Source organism: Aulostomus chinensis, chromosome 12, assembly GCF_037954235.1.
Source record: "Aulostomus chinensis isolate RoL2024-O1b breed Wild chromosome 12, RoL_Achi_v1.0, whole genome shotgun sequence".
Lineage (NCBI taxonomy): Eukaryota > Metazoa > Chordata > Actinopteri > Syngnathiformes > Aulostomidae > Aulostomus > Aulostomus chinensis.
This window is the reverse complement of record NC_141331.1, coordinates 24,409,395-24,428,134: the sequence shown is the minus strand read 5'-3', so window position 1 is coordinate 24,428,134 and position 18,740 is coordinate 24,409,395. Positions and strand designations below refer to the sequence as shown.

Below are 18,740 nucleotides of genomic sequence, written 5' to 3'. Positions count from 1 at the left end.
ACATAGTATGCTTAGTATACTCAATTTGAAAATTTGAAGCTTGCAGTATGGAAGTATGCGATTTGGGACACACCAACTAAGACAATCAACCTCTGATCACTTCTAAACAAAAGTGCTACAGTGCTTGACATGGACTGATCAGATGAAGGAGCTCTCGGTTGATTCTATTTTCAGAGCTGCGTGCCTCTGCAGACTGACTCGTTCTCACCCTGCTGCACTAAAACTCTTTACCCTGCAGGACACATCACGCATCCACACTCGAGAGATGCAGTCCCACTATTTCCTAAGTAGATCGACCATGCTTCTACAACACTGTAAAGCTCTGGCCGGACTGCAAACGAGCAACTTCATGGTGCATTCAATTGCATCTCGTAAACCTATTTTAAAGGTCGTTTACAACAGCAAGGTTTATATTTTCCCTTTTTTCCGTGCTTGAACTGAATAATTGAACAATGAGAATAAACCGACTGAAATTGGCAATAAAAATACAGCAGCCTGCTTTGAGAAAATTTGCGAGGGGAAACAATCACACACCATCCATCCATTTTCTATGCCGCTTATCGGGGGGGCTGGAGCCTGTCCTAGCTGACCCTGGAGGGGTCGCCAGTCCGTCACAGGGCCATCAGGAGCAATGAAGGGCTCAGTATCTTGCTCAAGTATACTTCAACATGGTCACCGGATGAAGTGGGGATCGTACCACGGACCCTTTGGTTGCGAGAAACTCACGCTACCTCCAAGTCATGGCGCCCCCATCCCACACATACACACACACACACACACACACACACACACACACACACACACACACACACACGTCAGTAATAGAATGCGTGGATACGATTAGTGATGAATAGCAGTAGTGACGATGTGGGTTTTTTACAACATGCTCTGATAGAGAGTTGTGTTTGCGCTGGTTAATAAATGCTGATTCACATACTTTTCAAAAAATTAAATTGGAATTAAAATAATCATCTACTCAGGACGTACTGCTCCTTTAATTATTCATTTGACGAGTGTTTCGTTCATTCTCACCCACAATAAAAACGTTGATTAACTATAGTTACATCTTTACATTTTATTTGTATTAAATGTTCTTGAGCTCAAATTAAAGATGAATCAAATTCAGTTCTATTATCATAATCATAAATAGAGCTAGGTGGGGACACATCACCTCACTTTTCAATATAGTGTAGATATAACTCAAACAAACTCACTTAAAATCTTTGATTTTGTTCAGCGATTTCAAAACTTCAAACAAGATTTTTTTATTCGGAGAAACGCAGTTTTCCTATGCAGTTTAAAAGTGAGAACAGAACCAGTTCGTCTTGAACATTCACGAATGCATCCCGACATGAGATTCAAGCATTCAGCTAAGACTGCCTGTCTTTTGCCTCCTGATGGAAACCATATCAAGTTTATTGGCTTCTTACTCGCTAACTAGTTTTAGAGAGAAAGACAACTATCTGAAATGATATCTCTTATTGATTCCAACGATCCAAGTAGAGGAAGTGTTTGTGTTTTATATTCAAACTGAGACAGGGTCTTGAATCTTCAGACAGGTAGGCAAACCGCAAAGCTGAAGTCATGCCACAAAACAGTACATTTACAAAAACATCTTCACACATCTCAGAAGGGGCTCTCTCCTGTGGGGGCAGCATCCTGTCCTCTGTGCTGTGGGCCCAAATTATCTGATCCAACTCTGCCAGGCGAACAACTCCAAGATACATCTGAGACTAAATTACAATGGGAAGGGTTTTTTTTTTCCCTTTTTTGCTGAATGTGTCAATTGGATTGGAACCTTATTTTCCCATTGTCCGCCTTTCATTGGCAGCATCTTCACGGCTTACAATGGATTTTTGAAACAATAAGGCTGGTGGCACTGTGGAGGCAGAGGAAACCTGCAGTGAAATTGAAGGCTTCTGAACTGAGTAAACAAACCCCTTTTTATGGCCAACACTAATAAATGTAACAGTTTAATTCCCTACAAAGACACTGCTGAGTAAATGAAAGAACGAACACATTTACGTAATGGAACGGTGCTATGGCAACATGGAGGACAACTGACACAATCATGAACGGATAAACGTAAACAAAAATATTCAAATAATACATAAATAAATATGAACTGAAACAGAAAACGAATGTTACTTATTTGACTGATGAACTAATGACTTGCTTATTTATTCCTTTTTTAATGTTCAGCATTTCTTCGCCATGTTTTAATGTATCCTCACTATCCAGGCATCCAGCAGTCAAGAGGCCACAAAAGATCACTCTTCATGTCTGCCTTCAGTGAGTAACTTTCATTTTTCTCCTGCTGCGAGTCAGAGATGTATCCTAGGGTCTCCTATGATGTGAGGTAGGGATGCGAACAATAAAATGATGATCGACCGTTACGAATTCCGTCACTCCTTTGAAATTTCAACAATCGAAGGAGGCTGTGTTGCGTGATGCAATTCCATCGTGCTGCAGCAAGAGAGATTTCCCCATTAGGAGGCAAGATTAAACGAGTAGCAGGAGACAGAGGAAGAAGTGCTTGGCTCCCCACAAGCGGCTGCTGCTGCTAACATCAACATGAAGCGGTGACAGTCAAGTTTGGCGTGGGACCATTTTTTTAACAGAAAAATGACAACGATTTCACACACACAAAGCCATGTATGAATACAGAACAATAAGGACCCCACTACACCCGTCCCTGGTCACCTCAGTGTTCCCATGGAGGAGCTGCGATGCGAAATAGGCACAGAAAATTGCAAATTTATCAAGACAGATATGCTGTGGGTATGAGGGTAAAGGTTTTAGAGACCCGGTGAATTTAGCTGAGCTAGCATATACCCTTACATCACAACACGCCAACACCACTCATCAAAACTCACCAAGACTCACACCGCTCACCACAGACAGCCCAACCACTTTCACAGCTGAGAACTACCTCACCATCACCTGCCACTACAATACTGATGACACGGATAACTGATTGTTCGATGGCATTGATCTTCATGGAATTAAATGCCCATCCTTAGTGTGGAGCTTTGGCCTGACCATGTACTGTATGTCCCTATGGAGACTTTATTGTTTTGGTAAATGATCTATACACGTCTGGACATTCGACTTCATTCAACGTGAGAGGACGTTCAGCACCACAGAGGAGAGAACCTTGGACCAGATCCACTCAGAAACAGCTTGTTTTGGAGGTTGCTAGTAAACGTGGTCATAAGTCATAGTTGGTCATAGGTCGACTGCTCTATTATGGGGGTATAATGACTGAGTCAAGATTTCATTTTAAAGCTCGAGAGAATATCAAAGATGTTAAAGAGTTCACTGGACTGTTCACAGGGAACAAATCACCTTCGATCTCAGGTCACTGCTCGCTGCATCAGCTGAACAGACAAGTTTAACAAATCTTTATTGTGACTCACTTTCAGTTTGTTCACCCAAACCACTCGTTCTTTTTGAACAAACCAAATACAACACTTATTACCTGGACAGTAAAACTATTTTCTGGAGGGTAAAAAAACCTGATTGTGCGACATTATCCTTGCTTGTCCAGATTCACACTATCGCCTTCTTAAAATTATTGGCAAAGTCATTTGTCAAACACAAAAAATGAGAGACAACACATCATAAGGAGTTGATTTATGTAAAAAAAAAAAAAAAAAAAAAAAGATAACTAAGGTTAAGAAGGTGACTGGGGCATGTCCCTGGTACGAGGAATCATTGTACAGGGAGTAGACCCTCACTTTAACGTGTAAATGGCCCCTTTGGGTGATGTAATGCTCTCAAGGCTCAGGCTAACCTATGTAAATGTGTCAGTTAACTTGAACAGTGACACTGATGAAATTGCCATGGTAACAGCACCTGCAGCCCTTCCTGAAGCTGTACTTGGAGCTATCATGACTAAGCAGTTTTTTGTGTGACACACACACACACACACACACACACACACAATGGAAGAGACCCCCGCACGAGGGGCGATGGCTCTGAAATCAAAATAATAAATGCTGTTGGCCCAATTGAAACATCTTTTTAAAGATAAATGCTGCTGAACTGCATTCATCTTTAATTATAAAGTTTAACCACAAGGTGATATTAGCAGGGAAATGTCTTAAAATCAGTGCATAAAAAAACAGACAAAACACAAAAAGGAAAAAAAGAAAAAAAAAGAAAACTATAATTAGTGTGAAAATAAGTAATTTGTCAAGTAAATAAATTAGGGCTGTCAAGTGAATACAAAAATTTATATAATCAACGACATTTTTTGTACTTATTAATCGAAATGAATCAAATATAAACACCATGGCCGTGACAAGTATTTAGAATATTTCAAACTTTAGTAAATGTTTGACTGAATGAACATGAAATTCAGAAGTGGAAAACGTCTTCATTATCCAACAATCATGGCACTTCTTGTTGTTTGCAGGGAAATGGCGGCTCTACCAATAACAAACCAAGTTACAAGTTGGGTTTCACTCAAACATGGGGTCAAGGCTGACATGAACCCTTCTCCTGTGGTCTTTGCTACACCTTATTTAAGCGGTCATTGTAAAATGTATTATTATTGGATTTTTTTTTCTTTTTACTAATCTTTTTAGTTATTTATCTGACAATTGCCATGGTAAATTTAATCCTTCATAAACTTGAATTTCATCCTATGTTGCTTCATATTAGCATGCATCAGCATCCAAGCAGCACCCTGACTTACCTGTACAATAGAAGGTAAGGAAGAAGAGCAGCAGGCCAGTCACCAGGTTGCCCAGAAAGGTGACTACCCCACAGGTGATGCCTTCAGGGACTGGGTACACAGTCTCTATGAAGAGTTCCAAGAATATTGGCACACTGCTGTTGATAAAAATGCCCACCAGTATGCAGGATGTGTACAGGATAGCTGCAAAAGAACACAACATACAGTTTTTGAAACTTTGATGTAATGGCACATGAAATTCCATCTGAGTAAGTTTGCAGAACAGCAGAGTTGATTTATGTGAACCTCAGCAGCTTCATACAGTATCGTTTGTTATCAGCAACACGAAGATTTATGACAAACCCTCACCCTGAAACACTTCATTTAGGACCTGAACCCCTGAGGCAGCAAATTACTCAAAGTAAAACCAAAACACTTAAGGTGTATTGAAAACCAACACATCACATATCCAGGTGAGGTAAAGGCTGCCTTTAACTGGGGGTATGGGTGTGTGTGTGTGTGTTTGTGTGTGTGTGTGTGTGTGTGTGTCAGAAACCATGAGATGAAAAAGTGCAGCCCCTTATAAGACATGCATCTCTTTATAGGTTACACTGTGCAATGTAAAAATTTGGTCTTGTTTCTTCAGTTTGAACTGATAAATGGTCAAAGTGTTGCAGTCTGATACTGAGCTGTTCCTGGAAGATCATTCATAGGAGTTAACTTGAACACTTGCCATCAGGATGCAGTTCTTCTCATGCATTCTATCGTGTATTCAAATAGAACATGTGGTGCTGGTTTGTCTGAGTGTTTGCAGGATAACTCTAAACTGATTTGATTTTGGAACTGATCCAGAACTGGATCGAATGACATCATATCGCCTTGGCAGAGGTATGTGCTCACCCAGAGCCCTCTAGTTTGAACTTAAAATCGTAATATTATGTCTGTCTCAGTCTGTTTCCAAGAGGGAATCTCTTTTTACACACATGCTTATGTAATTTAGATGTGTGATAGTGAAAGTGATTGCGTGTGTGTGTGTGTGTGTGTTAAGGCCAGGGTCTACTATCAGGCCCACAGCTCTGGCTGGAAGAAAAATGTGTGAGTGTATTAGAGTGGATGTGAGGAGATATTAAGCCATCACCTCTGGAGCATTACGACACCCTCCATCCCCCTTATCACAGCAGATTGGTCCAAACGAGCTCCCTATTAGCCTGCATGTCCCTTTAATCACAGTGTCTCCGAGAGCCCCTGCCTGCCTGCATTTGACGAGGAACCCAGGTGCCAATCATGCAGCCATCAAAGGCAGCCCTCTCCCCTGCTCATCTTTATTCTGCCCTAATGAAGCAGTGATATCAAAACCTTCAGAGCACTCCAGCCACTGCCTCCTGCCTTCACATACTGAATAAAGCTGGGGTGTTACTACATTTCAATTTATAAGAAATTTACCCAAGGCATTCCTGTTACATTGTATTCATATGAGTTGATGGTGACCTTTGACAACCAGAATCTTCTTGGTTCATCATCAAGTCCCAGTGGATGTCTGTAGAAAATGTGAGGAAATCCCATCCATCCATCCTCTCCCTCTTATCCTGTTAATAGTCACGGGGGGGGGGGGGTGGAGCCTATCCCAGCAGCCTTCAGGCAAGAGGTGGGGTTCACCCTGGACAGGTTGCCAGTCCATGGCAGGGCAACAACACATAGAGACAGACAACCATTGGCTCTCCCAGCCACGCCTACGGTCAATTTAGAGTCTGGATTAACCTGGTCCCCTCTTGATGTCTTTGGACTGTGGAGGAAGCTGGAGTACCAGAGAGAACCCACGCAGGCTGCCTGTGAGGAAATCCCCTCCTAAATATTCCCTAAGATATTACACACACATACTGTATGTTGTGCACTTGTGCAGTAGCAGTGATCTTTGACCACCAAAACATTTTCAGTTCATCCTTGATCTGGTATGAACAAGATGGGAAGGACAATTTCAACAGATTCTGGCCTACAGCTTTTGCTGGCAGAGGCATAAACACTTCGAGCGCTAGTAGGGTTCTCAAAGGAAGTGTTGTGATCAAAGGTGGCTTAAGAAAACAGATAAATACGAAGCTGGATTGTCCTTGACACCTTGCTGCACATGTGCGACTTATGGTTTGCACAGAAAAAAAAGAGAAGATGGAGAATGGTTTCAACTGGCAAAATGATGAGCCTGGCTCATGTTTTGCTGCTGCTGTTGGAGAAATTTGTGACAGGAATGCCCCATTGCTGCTGTTTATCTCAAGATAAACTAGATGAAATGGTTTGCCCCATGATAACTTAACAGAGATTTGAAACCCTGCCTGTGAGTATTACAAACCGTTTTGCAGTGTTTTGGTGTTTTGCGAAGCCTTTATGGTCATAAATCTTTTACTACAAACTACATGTCCACCCAACTGTAGTCCCCAGCTCTGTTTTAATGTAGGGCAGTTTCTGGTCTCTTCTGACCAAGTCAAAGCACATTATTTTTCTTCTTCTCCCCCTAAAAGACACTTGTTTGGGAGGCCAACAGCAGATTACACTGATATGTGTGTATGCTACTAACAGTATGATGTAATGTGAGCTTTTGGCAGATACGGTTGCAGTGTCATGCCGCCCTCTCATGTGATACGACAGGTGGATGAACAAGGTTGAAGCCTGGCTGCTACAGACAAGCAGTGTCTGGGATAAGAGGATATGAGATAGAAAGGGAGCCATGCCAGGGGCTGGAGAATGATGATGGATGATGATGCAGAGAATCAGTGGCTTTGAATAAAATGCTGCTATGCTTATTGGTTTGGCTTAGGAAACGGCAGCCAAGTCCATTAATGTCCTAATGGGTTTATCAGTGACGTCTATGGATTAATCAGTTCTGCCTAATTTGTACCAAAGATACAGAGCAGTCTGAAAATGAGACAATTTGCTTTTATCATTACGGCTCTATACTCCACTATACTGTAGTTAAACGTCTGACTTGTGCTCTCAGGATTTACTGCACACTTCCATACTGGTGGAACCGTGTCTGACACGGTTCGTACTGAGGCGGTAAAGGCTGCAGGACGCTCATCATGTGTAGCACAGAGTTTCTGTGTAGACGGATAAAAGTGTAACAAATGGATTCAAATTTTATAATGATAAATAAAATGGAGCAATTTTTCAGTGCACGTGTCATTTTCCTTGCTTCTTTTGACAGGAACTGAATTTTCAACCAAGGTGGCAGGCAATAATACAAGGGTGGACCCATTTTCTGGGCTGAAAAGGTGGAATGGGTGGATAAATTACTGGTGGGCCAAAAAAGTATCGCACTTGAAGAGGTTTGGACAAGTGATCTACATATTCTAGAGTTACTTCTCAATTTGTGCTGTAACGTTACTCATTCTGCCAGCTCTGTTGCTCGTTTTACCACCAAACCCCGAATCTGGACGAACTCCTGCTTAAAGTACAGAGATATATGATTTCATCACCGTGGTGGTTATTGCAAAGCCAGCCACCAGTGCAAGTCAAGTTTCATTATGATTGTTTCGTAATGGCTGGCTGAGTAAAGGCCTGCGCTGAACAAGCACTGCTCTCAATGTAAGACAATGTGGATGTTAAAGTGCCAGCCACACCAAGAATGACAAACATAGTGATAACTACAAATTGTTCTGGTCCACTCAGCGACCACGGCCAGGGACATTAGCATGTGAATTCATAAGTCTTCTCCAAAAGCATGTTTTTGCAGTCAAGGTAACCTGGAGCGGTTTAAATGACATCACCAAAAATAAAAATATTTTTCCTTAACGGTCTTTGAATTTAAGACTATGAGGAAAGTTCCTCAACCTCAACCAGCTGTGATGGGGGATACTGCCACCTATCGCTCTGGAGGTGGACGCACTTCAGTGAGTCATCTGATTCTTCTCACTCATGTATCCTGGGACCACCCATCTAATTCAATTGCCTAATCAAACAAGCAACTATCTAATCAAGCTATTATTATAGCTTGACTACAACTGAGCACGTAAACCCAGAGAGTGCTGAGGACCCACCTGCAGTGGAGGGGAGGTGAGTGACTCTGCTCAGACAGGTGAGAGTGAACCAGGTGGAGGAGAGAGAGGCGCCTGCCAGCATCAGCACCAGGATCAGCTTCAGCATCCCCCGAATGGAGTCAGCAAACCTGGGAGCAGGGAGGAGAGAGATGTTTCTTAAAAGCAGTGCGAACGCACCAGGAGAAAAATCTGACAAGGGTACTGGAGTGAGTAAAGACAGCAGCTTCAAAGTCAAGAGGCATCCTTCTTAAACACGAGTGGCTTCGTAATTTCTCAGCGTCTGCTTCCTCTCTGATTTGTGTCATAATCTATTACTTGAGACATGCATTGTCTCAAAGAAAGGCCAGATCATTTCCTTCTGTCACTTGTTTTTGAGTGTGTCAGTGTGCTTGTCATTCAGTCGCTGCTCAAAGAGTTTATTCAATTTGTTTCACCAGCTATGTGCATTGAATCACACGGTGGAAGACAAGCCATAGGGCCATTCTCACACTCTCTCAACCATTTTGGTTTCTCTTTCTAGCCCTTACTAAACCCTCAAAGTTCATTAAGTCCTCTCTGCTCCTCTGGGTGTGTGTGTGTGTGTTTGTGTGTGTGTGTGTGTGTGTGTGTGTGTGTGTGTGTGTGTGTGTGTGTGAGAGAGAGAAAGATTAGATGAAGCTCCAGAAGCCTGTAGCACAGAAAGACACTAATTACTTTTGTTTTGCTGCTCACAGATGCACAAGATACTCTAGAAAAGAGGCCTGAACTTGACAATGAACTTTATGAAGGAAGAAAAAGAAGTGGCAGAAACGGTTGAATAGTTCAGTGAGGTGGTGAGGTTCTGTCAGTATGCTGAGGGAACGAGGGAAACCTTTCTTTGGATGGTTAATGAGACAATCTTTACGCAGAATGTTCCGGTGTGGCATTTTTACATGACATTAATGGCCTCTGGGATTTTGTGATCTGTCATTCACAGCCCCAGGAGATTACCTCTACGTTCCCAAGACAATCAGCTACATTCTCAGTCTCTACCTTTGGATTCCAGCTCCCTGTTAGAGAATGTGGAGCAGGCAAGGGGGGAGATCAGCATCAATCTGGGCTGTTTATTACAGACAACTACCGGTAATCTGAAGCTGCAGTATTGCTGTTACAACAATGAGCTGCTTTCACTAGAAAAGGAAGTCTGATCTTGCCACCACACAGAGATGCCTGGTGCCTCTTCCCCCAGCTACAACCCTAAAATCTGCATCACCCATCTGCTACTGACTGGCTCTCATCTGCATCCTTTCAACCGACATCAGTGCCAGAGGGGGAGCAAATCCTTTGCCAACACACAGCCAAACCCTAATTTCTTTGCTGAGAGGATCACAGCCTACTCCCATGTATCAATACCAATCTAACTCTCCAGGCAGCATAACCATAAGTAGCTTATCGACTATACTCTACATCGGATGATCCCTGAGTCCACTGATAAAGAGCCTGGTCACTGATTGGCAAGATAAATCAGGAGCAACACAGTTACATTGACATGAGTGAGCAGAGTTCCATATTGAAATCTACTGATAAGAAATCGTATCTTACTGTAAATATTAGGGAAGCACAAAACAGCAATTTGTTCAAAAGCTGATTTCAGTTGGTTTTTGTTATCTATTCTCGTTTTTGTGCATCAGAAACAAAGAAATCATATGATTAAAAAAAACAAAAAACAAAAGAAAACTATTCTTAAAGTCTGCATAGTGTTTTGTAGCAGTGCACACTTTGGTGAGCTAAGCGCTACTCTTAGCCTGCACTCTGAATAGCATGACACACACACTATTCATGTATTCTCTTAAAAAAACATGTTTGGTCTCATACATATGAAGATGGGACATCATAGTCTGCCTTGTTACTAATAATCATGAGCAGTTTCTTAATCCCTGATTAGAAGTTAAACAAGTCAGGGAACATTCTTTTAAAAAGGGGTGAACTCTGTTCTGTGATATATACCTTTTCTTACCTTGCATACCAGGACCGGGGACACAAGTTGTATTTTTAGTGTCGTCTTTTAGGGAGGATTTATCTTCTCTAGTCATAAGTATTCAGTGACATCTTTCATCAGATTGAACGAGGTAACATACACAAGTTAAGTTAAAATCTGCTAGGAAGTCTCAGGCACAGCCCTGCCAGCGGTGCTAGGACGAAACATCTGAGAGTGTCTTTGTAGATCGATAATCACAAATTACAGCCACATCACCTGTATTGTTTGAAACCAGACTGTGAGGTTTTTGGGGGGTTCAAAACAGGCTTAGCCAACCCAAAAAACCTTCTAAGTTACCATCTTGCTGACTTATCCAAATAGTGATGAGAAACCGCACGTGAGCAGATGTGAACATGAGGCTTCATCGACACAGCTGGAATTCCATCTTCTATACTCCTCAAATACGATGTGTTGGGTACAAAGACAGTTACATGTAGAACCAGCTTGAATTTTTCTGGTGCCTGATGAATGATGAAATGATGAAACATGAACATCAGCACGGCACCATCATTTAGGCTGGGACCGGCAGGAAATAACCAAATCCATGTAGATGGTATAAAATGATGACGAGTACACAGTCACAGATCGTCCCTGTTTACAGGCAAAACTAATCAGGAAGTGGGTGACACTCACTCGTGTTTGCTCTTTCTCATCTCATTAACCTGAAGTATTGTCTGGCTGTGACCTTTGTGATGGAAAATAACTTGGTAGTGTTTCCAGCCACCTCCTCATACACCCCCCCTCCTATTTTCCAGGGTTTGTAAGAGGAAGATAACGAGGGATGCTTGTTAGTTCGCCTGTTCAGCCTTCTACTGTAGATTTGTGAAAAACAGTGTGCAGCATGCCACTGTCATCCAAATCAGCTTGTGACTGAGCCACACAATTTAACAACTGGCAGATTGTGTGTGAAATGGCTCCATGATGGGACCACACCATGACTAATTGCACCTGCAGCATGAAGCATCATACTATTCAAATATCTACCTGCAAGATACAGGCAATGAAAAGTTTGCAAACAATTTTTTGGCAACGACAAGTGCTGATGCCTCATCAAAAATTTGAGCTTTCTATAAACCATCAAAAATGTGAAACTGCAAGGCACAAGAAAGCAAATGAAATAGGCCCCCTTCTACCCTCTGAGCTCAACTCTGGTGTGGCGCTGTGCTGCCTTGAGGGCAGGGGACAACTTAGGACAGGAAATAAACCACATCTCCACATTAAGATCTTAAGGGCTGCCAGTGGCTGAAACAAGGGGGCATCAAAGCCTGCCCTCTGCTCAGTTCATTACCACAAGAGTTCCTGTGAACGTAACTAATCATGCCATACTGAAGTGAGTGGATGAAGAGGGAGAGGGAAAGCAGCAACAGGGAATCGACACAGGGAAAGTTTTTAAGTATCTAAAAAGATTTTCTAAACAAGCCACCCCAGCCTGCTTCGAGGTTCATCTCCTGTTGAGCATCACAATCAAGAGGAGAGGTGAAGAAAGAACCATTACCCCAGTGACTGAACACAGCTCCTACTGTATGTCTGCCTCGAACTGTGTCTGTTCCAGGCGCAGATCCACAAACCACAAAGCTTGAAAGGGAAAAAATATGACTTTTGTTTTGAGGTATTATTGAACTTCAAAGAAAAAAAAAACAAACCCCATCTTACCAAGGGATCACATAAGCCAGAGTGCTAGTTAGCATGCTGAAGTTTCGACCCATGTGTACTCAGTAGTCATTACTACATTATTATATCAGCCGAAGCTTGTTTCTCAGCCGCTGTTGCCATCTCCCTGTGACAGCCATATTGGATTATTGATTTATACACCATTACAAATATCTCTTATATGCTTTGATGGATTTGCTTTATGTTTTAGTCAATTGTTCAACAAGATAAGGTGCTTCATTAAAGAAATGTATGATCTGGAATGTTCACTTCCTGTGGCATTTGGATTATTGATTTTTTACTAAATCTTTAATATCTCTTACACACCTTCTTCCTGTAGACATAAGGGATACCCCCCCCCCCCCCCCCAGCGGAATCCAAATGAGTATGTGAGTCAGACAGTTTGCTAACTGAGAGAAAACCTTAGACATCTAACAAAGTAATGAAGGCATGCCATAAATAAGATAGTCTATGAATACTTGGCTACTGCTCAAGATTGAGCAAGGGACCGCTTATACCCCACCCCCCAAATAACTACAAACCCTCCAAACCACATTTAGCAAGTAATTTAACTGTCAACTACTGCAACAAAGACAGACTAATCAATTCCTCCAGTGACTCAAGAGTCTATGTAATCAAGACCAATAATTCAATAGCTCTGTTTACATACACTTTCATCTCACGCTGCAAACAACTTCATCGATTAACAGTGAAAGTTATGAGCTCATTTCCCTGATTACAACTTTATGAAAACAGCGGGCCAGCCTGGAAGTGCTGATTGGGCCTCTGCCGGCAATAAACATATATCTTTCAGAGCAGGAATGAATCCCTTGCTTTTGCAAACTCCACACTTTGTCTTCACATGGTGGCTCCCTATCCATCAATGGAGGTGAAGTGGCAGTTGCATTAGCATCTGTTCCCCTCACCCCATCACAGTGTCTCTACCTTCAGATCATATATTAAACAAGAGTATATGAGATAGAGGGATCTAGTGAGACCTTCCTTTACCTCAAGTCAGCTCTAAAATCATCTATATGGGAGATTTAGTAGTTAACGATATAATACAGCTTACCTCGTTTAAGGTGTCCAGAGATATTCCACTTTGAAGACAAATCAGATTTTGTTTGTCAAGTTGAGGAGGCACACTCAAGTTTATCCGAATGAAATACAAGGACTTGAATTAAACTTCACATATGTATGCAATATGAAACCATTTCACATCCACAACACACTACAAAAGAATCGGACTGCCTTGTGGCCAGCAGGCGGCACATCCACTGGCTGCAAAAGGACTCGACTCTGGACTTGATTTTTTTAAACTCAGTTAACATTCCTCTTAGGTTGTGGTCTCAATCGCAAGCCTACAATACAGCTCGTCCCAAATACAGTCAATGCTGGTTACATAAACAAAAAAGTCAGTCCACAAACCTATGGCATTACACGTCAACTTTTTAAACATATACAATTTATGATGACCATGATGGAAAAAAAAAGGTATGGCAGGAGTCACAGAATCATAGAAATGGTAAATAGACAGCATAGACACTGTCCCTGGGGAGTGTAAGGATCAAACCAGTGAGCGCCAAATTCCACTCTACCACTGGAGCCATGCTGTACCTTAATGGAAAGTTAACAAATTCCTTCATTTTTTTTTCTTTCTCAAAGGTACATCATGCTTCAGTTTCACCAATTTGAGTGTCTTCCCAGCGGTGTTTGTAACCCTAAAGTTAGCGGGTGTAGGATCAAGAAAAAGCTGGTGAGTGACTCTATGTGAGAAGTGTAAAGTTGTAGTTGTGAAGGTAGCAATGTAGTGTGTTTCCAGCCAGCGTTGATGGGCAGTAACATTTATAAAGGATCTCATACAGGCTATTTGTCATTGAACAAATGCTAAAACTGAATCCACCTTCCCTTCACCCTGCTGATTAAAGTGAAGCCGATTAGCCGGGAAACTAGAAATGAAAGACAGAAAATAGCTGTGTTGTGCAGGTTGTGTTATTAGCTTAAGGTTTTGTGTTGGCCTCGCCTCCGTGCACATGATAGCTTGGCAGGATAACAGCAGTCCTTCAATACGCAAAAGGCAAGAATCAAGTACTTGCCTGGAAGGAGCAACAGTCGCAGTTAGCCATTTTAATCATTTAGACCGCAAAACATTTGAAAATGGGGCCCCAGTTTAAAAAAAAAAAACCATCAGAGGTGTAGTTTAATCCAACTTTATAAACTTTATTTTCACCTTAGTACAGAGCTGGATGGTAAGACCTGTCAAAACTGTAAACACTTTAAGACAAGCAACAGCCTAAAATACAATATCCTATTTGTCTTTGAACTAGGGGACTAATGTAGAGATTCAAATATATTAAATCAGTCCATCTAATTTACCTCAGGCCACTAGTAGAGGTAGACACATTGTGGACTTTTAAAGGCCAATATAACACAGTGTTTCTGCGCAGGAAAAACCCCAATTAAAGATTAATTGGCTGAAAATGTAGCTTTTCTCACATTTGAAGATGTAAAACGAGCCAGGTCAAGAAATAAGAGAGAGCTGACCGTGATTATTATCAATGCAACTTATCTAGTGTTCAGGCCATCTTGTGCTTTGAGGATTATGTGATTTAGCAGCAGAGAGTGTCTACAAATGCCAACTAGAGGGTACAGTAGATACCTGCTCTCTAATTTGATGCCTCACTGGGATACAGAAGATGCTATTCTCTCATTTTAAGCCTCACTTGGTCCATCGAGTTTTCAGTGAGCTGGGAGGTATTAGCTAGACATTCAGACGAGATCGCCATTTTCATTTCACTTAAATGCAGAGAAAATTAGAGATGTGAGCAGCTGTTCAGACGTCAAGTACCAGGCCAGGGTGGTTGTAAAGCCATGTTCACTTAATGCTCTTATCATTTAATTCACATCACATTCATTAGTTACAGCAGAATAACGTATGGCTTACCTGGCCATCGCCACTCCAAATACACATCCGCCCACAGTCGACCAGAAACCAATCCAACCTGCATCCACCTGTGTGAGAAGAGAAGAGAAGAGAAGAGGAGAGGAGAGGAGAGGAGAGGAGAGGAGAGGAGAGGAGAGGAGAAGAGAAGAGAAGAGAAGAGAAGAGAAGAGAAGAGAAGAGAAGAGAAGAGAAGAGAAGAGAAGAGAAGAGAAGAGAAGAGAAGAGAAGAGAAGAGAAGAGAAGAGAAGAGAAGAGAAGAGAAGAGAAGAGGTATTGAGTGCTCAATATGCAACCCATGACTGTAAGTACAGAGTGAGGCAGTAACCAGACCCTTAGTGTCTCAAGCCTGTCAATCATGGTGCTCTGTAAACTGCACAGCAGCGTTGCTATTCATGGTAACAAAAAATAGTAAGCGTGCGTGCGTGCGTGCGTGCGTGCGTGCGTGCGTGCATGCGCACGTGTGTGTGGAAGACTCCTGTCTTTTTTTATGTACAGGCAGGCCACGCTGCATTTACTTTAGAAGAAAATGCGTTCTAGCTGGGGGATTGTGGCTGAGTCACAAACACACGCACACACATATTCACACACAAAACCAATCAGTGTGTGGCACCCAGGCAAAAATGTCTCAGAGCACCAATGAAGGTGTTTGGTTCCCATCAATCTTCCTCAGGCAATAACTTACATTCAACCAAATCCAACCAGATGGAAGATGAGACAGAAAGGGAGCAGAATCTAAATCAGGGTGTGATGCTTTTTGCTTAATCACTCTCTGGAGTGACCTGTCAAGAAAGTCTATAACGAAGAAAAGTGGACTATCAAGATTATTAAATGTATGATGTATTCGGGTTAGTAAGTGATGAATGCCAAAACGTCATTACATTTTACCGCATTACTTACACACACAGGCCACTTCATTAGGTGCACCTGTACAATGTAATCCACTACAATAGTTCTACTATACTTCTTTTTTTGTTGACGAAGCCAGAAGGGTTATATTCCACTTGATGTTCCTGACTGAGATCCTAGTGGGTAGAGGTGAATGAGGCAAACCCCCAAAACTTTACCCCATGTGAAACAAGACCACGTTGGCAGAACAAGAACATTTTGGCTATTAAAAACACAGGCAGCTTTGGTTTGAAGTGGAAACAACAACAACAACAACAACAACAACAACAGCTGCACCACTCATCAGTAAAGCTGCCAAATTCCCAAGAACATTTACTTGAAATGAACTTGAGCCTACATTGGCCCAATAGCAGGTTCCAGGAGGGTTCTATGGGTATAGGGCCATGCCTAGCTTGCTAGCTTGTCATTGCTTAGCTGTGTTAGCCGCCTAGCTGCATCAGCTAGTTGACTTTCGTGAAATAAGCTCGCTGCTAAGGCAGATAGTATGGTTACATTTCAGAGGCAGCGGGTAGTTTAGTGAAACGTAATGTGCAGGAGATATGTGACATGAAGACTCCTCAACCTGCTGACAGAGAAGTACACAAACTGTGTGCTGAGTTAGTGAGATGGTGCATGTGCATTTTTAATAACACCTTGTGTAAGTAGACAGATACTGAAACAATTTAATGTCCATCCCATTTTACCAAAGGTAAACTTTTATTTGATATTTCTGTTGTTGTTCTTATTAGGATGTGTTTAAATCAGTTAGAATGAATAAATGGTTTTACTTTATGTTTAATTCAGTCAAGACAACACACATTTTGGAAGTGTACAATACCATGATACAGTAAAAACGTGGTATTTTTAAGGTCATAAAATGATTTGAAATCTCACGTCTGGCCAGTGCCTAGACTTGACTCCATCACATATTAAAGTGCTTCTAACTTTCTTTCCCTCTCCTGTATGTAAATGGTCAAGACTGAAACATTTCTCAATGGTATGCAGTTTAATGATACAGCAAACACCACCTCCTCTAATAAACACGGAGTTGCATTACTAACTCTCTGACAGTGTCAATCTGGGAAGAGTATATTTGCATTCCAGAATCTAAACCATACTCCTGAGAGTGTTCTGTGTGGGCCGGAACTTCTGTAAGATGCTAAAAGCTTGCTGGAAAGGATTCTGCTTCTCATTTGCATGGCCTGAGGCAGAACGCAGAGGTGAACTGTAACCGCTAAATGACGGACTCTGTGCCATGGTTGTCATAGGGACATCAAATCATTCGATTCTTAAATATTTTAAATAGTGGAAACCTCCTGCCACCCATAACTGTTGCTGATTATCTACGCAGGCAAAGCAACAGTGTTTTTCTAAAGTGTATAATGTCACATCAGTGCGCAAACCAATTTAGGAAGCGAAACACAAACTGCTTACAAAGCTGTTTCAATTCGGAGATGCAAAAAACAATGTTTCATGTGTGGGTGGTGAGTTAATTAACTGCAGTATTCTTAGTGCCCTGGAACTCTTAAAAGTGCCAAATTTGAAGCTTAATCGTGTCTGCTATAGTGTGATTGTGTCAATTAGCTGGAGATCACTTGTGTAAGGACAGAGAAAGCCAAGACTCCAGGCTCGGTATTTGTTTCCTCGATCTGTCTCTCTCAAACTCTTGTTATGATCCATTCAAGTCAATAATCAAAGAGCTCATACTTAGCTTAGACATGGTACTTCTGGACCAATTCACTTCATGAGATCCCAAATTAACCCAACTCACGAATGAAATCTTTAATAACCGGGAGGTGTTTGATCCGAAGGAAGAACATGTTCCAGGACTTTATTATGTGATAGAATTAAAACACACACACACACACACACACACACACACACACACACACACACACACACGCACACACACACACACACACACACACAAAAATCAAACAAAAAGCAGAGCACAGCACATCAGCCTGTTCACTCTCCGGGAATTATGAATACTAATCGCTATTTTTGGTAACAAAGATAGATTGGCACAGTTACTTAGTCATGGCTACTCACAAATAAGGTGGCAAAAATAGTGATGTTCATGTCACTCAACAGTTAAGAAGAATTACAAAAAAAAAAAAGCAGTCAGTGCTATTAGTTGAATAGTTAGTTTTTCAGCATGGTGAAGGAATGGCTGGTGCAGCCTAAACCACACCAACCAGTGCATGAGTTTGTGTGTATGCAAAGAACCACGGCACGTACACAGCCATATTTCACTGAGTCACAGGAAACTACTGGGAATAGTGATGTGAATGACGTGGGAATCCTTTTGTTCTCTTGTTCATGCTTCCACTTCCATTAAAAAGAAAAAAACTATATTCTTCACGGTTCACAATCAGACACTTATTCATAACTGAGTGTTTAATGATACTCAAAACACCTCATTAGCAATTATTAGTTGTTAATAATTGCTATGGAAGTGCTTTGAGTATCATTAAACACTGTTTTATATGCGATATGAGGTGAATGTATCGCTTTCTTTATGGACAAGTACAAATAATGAATTTTTAAAAGGAGCAA

General features: G+C 41.6%; 1 protein-coding gene across 1 annotated transcript in view; it reads right to left on the bottom strand.

Annotated features, from left to right (window-relative positions):
* slc49a4 (solute carrier family 49 member 4) overlaps window positions 1–18,740 on the bottom strand; it is a 66,775-nt gene that overhangs the window by 14,748 nt on the left and 33,287 nt on the right. The window contains exons 6-8 of the mRNA XM_086220864.1: window positions 15,297–15,364; window positions 8,707–8,834; window positions 4,703–4,885 (exon numbers count right to left, since the gene is read on the bottom strand). Of these exons, the coding sequence (XP_086076990.1) occupies window positions 4,703–4,885; window positions 8,707–8,834; window positions 15,297–15,364 (379 nt within the window). The remainder of the gene's footprint in view (window positions 1–4,702; window positions 4,886–8,706; window positions 8,835–15,296; window positions 15,365–18,740) is intronic.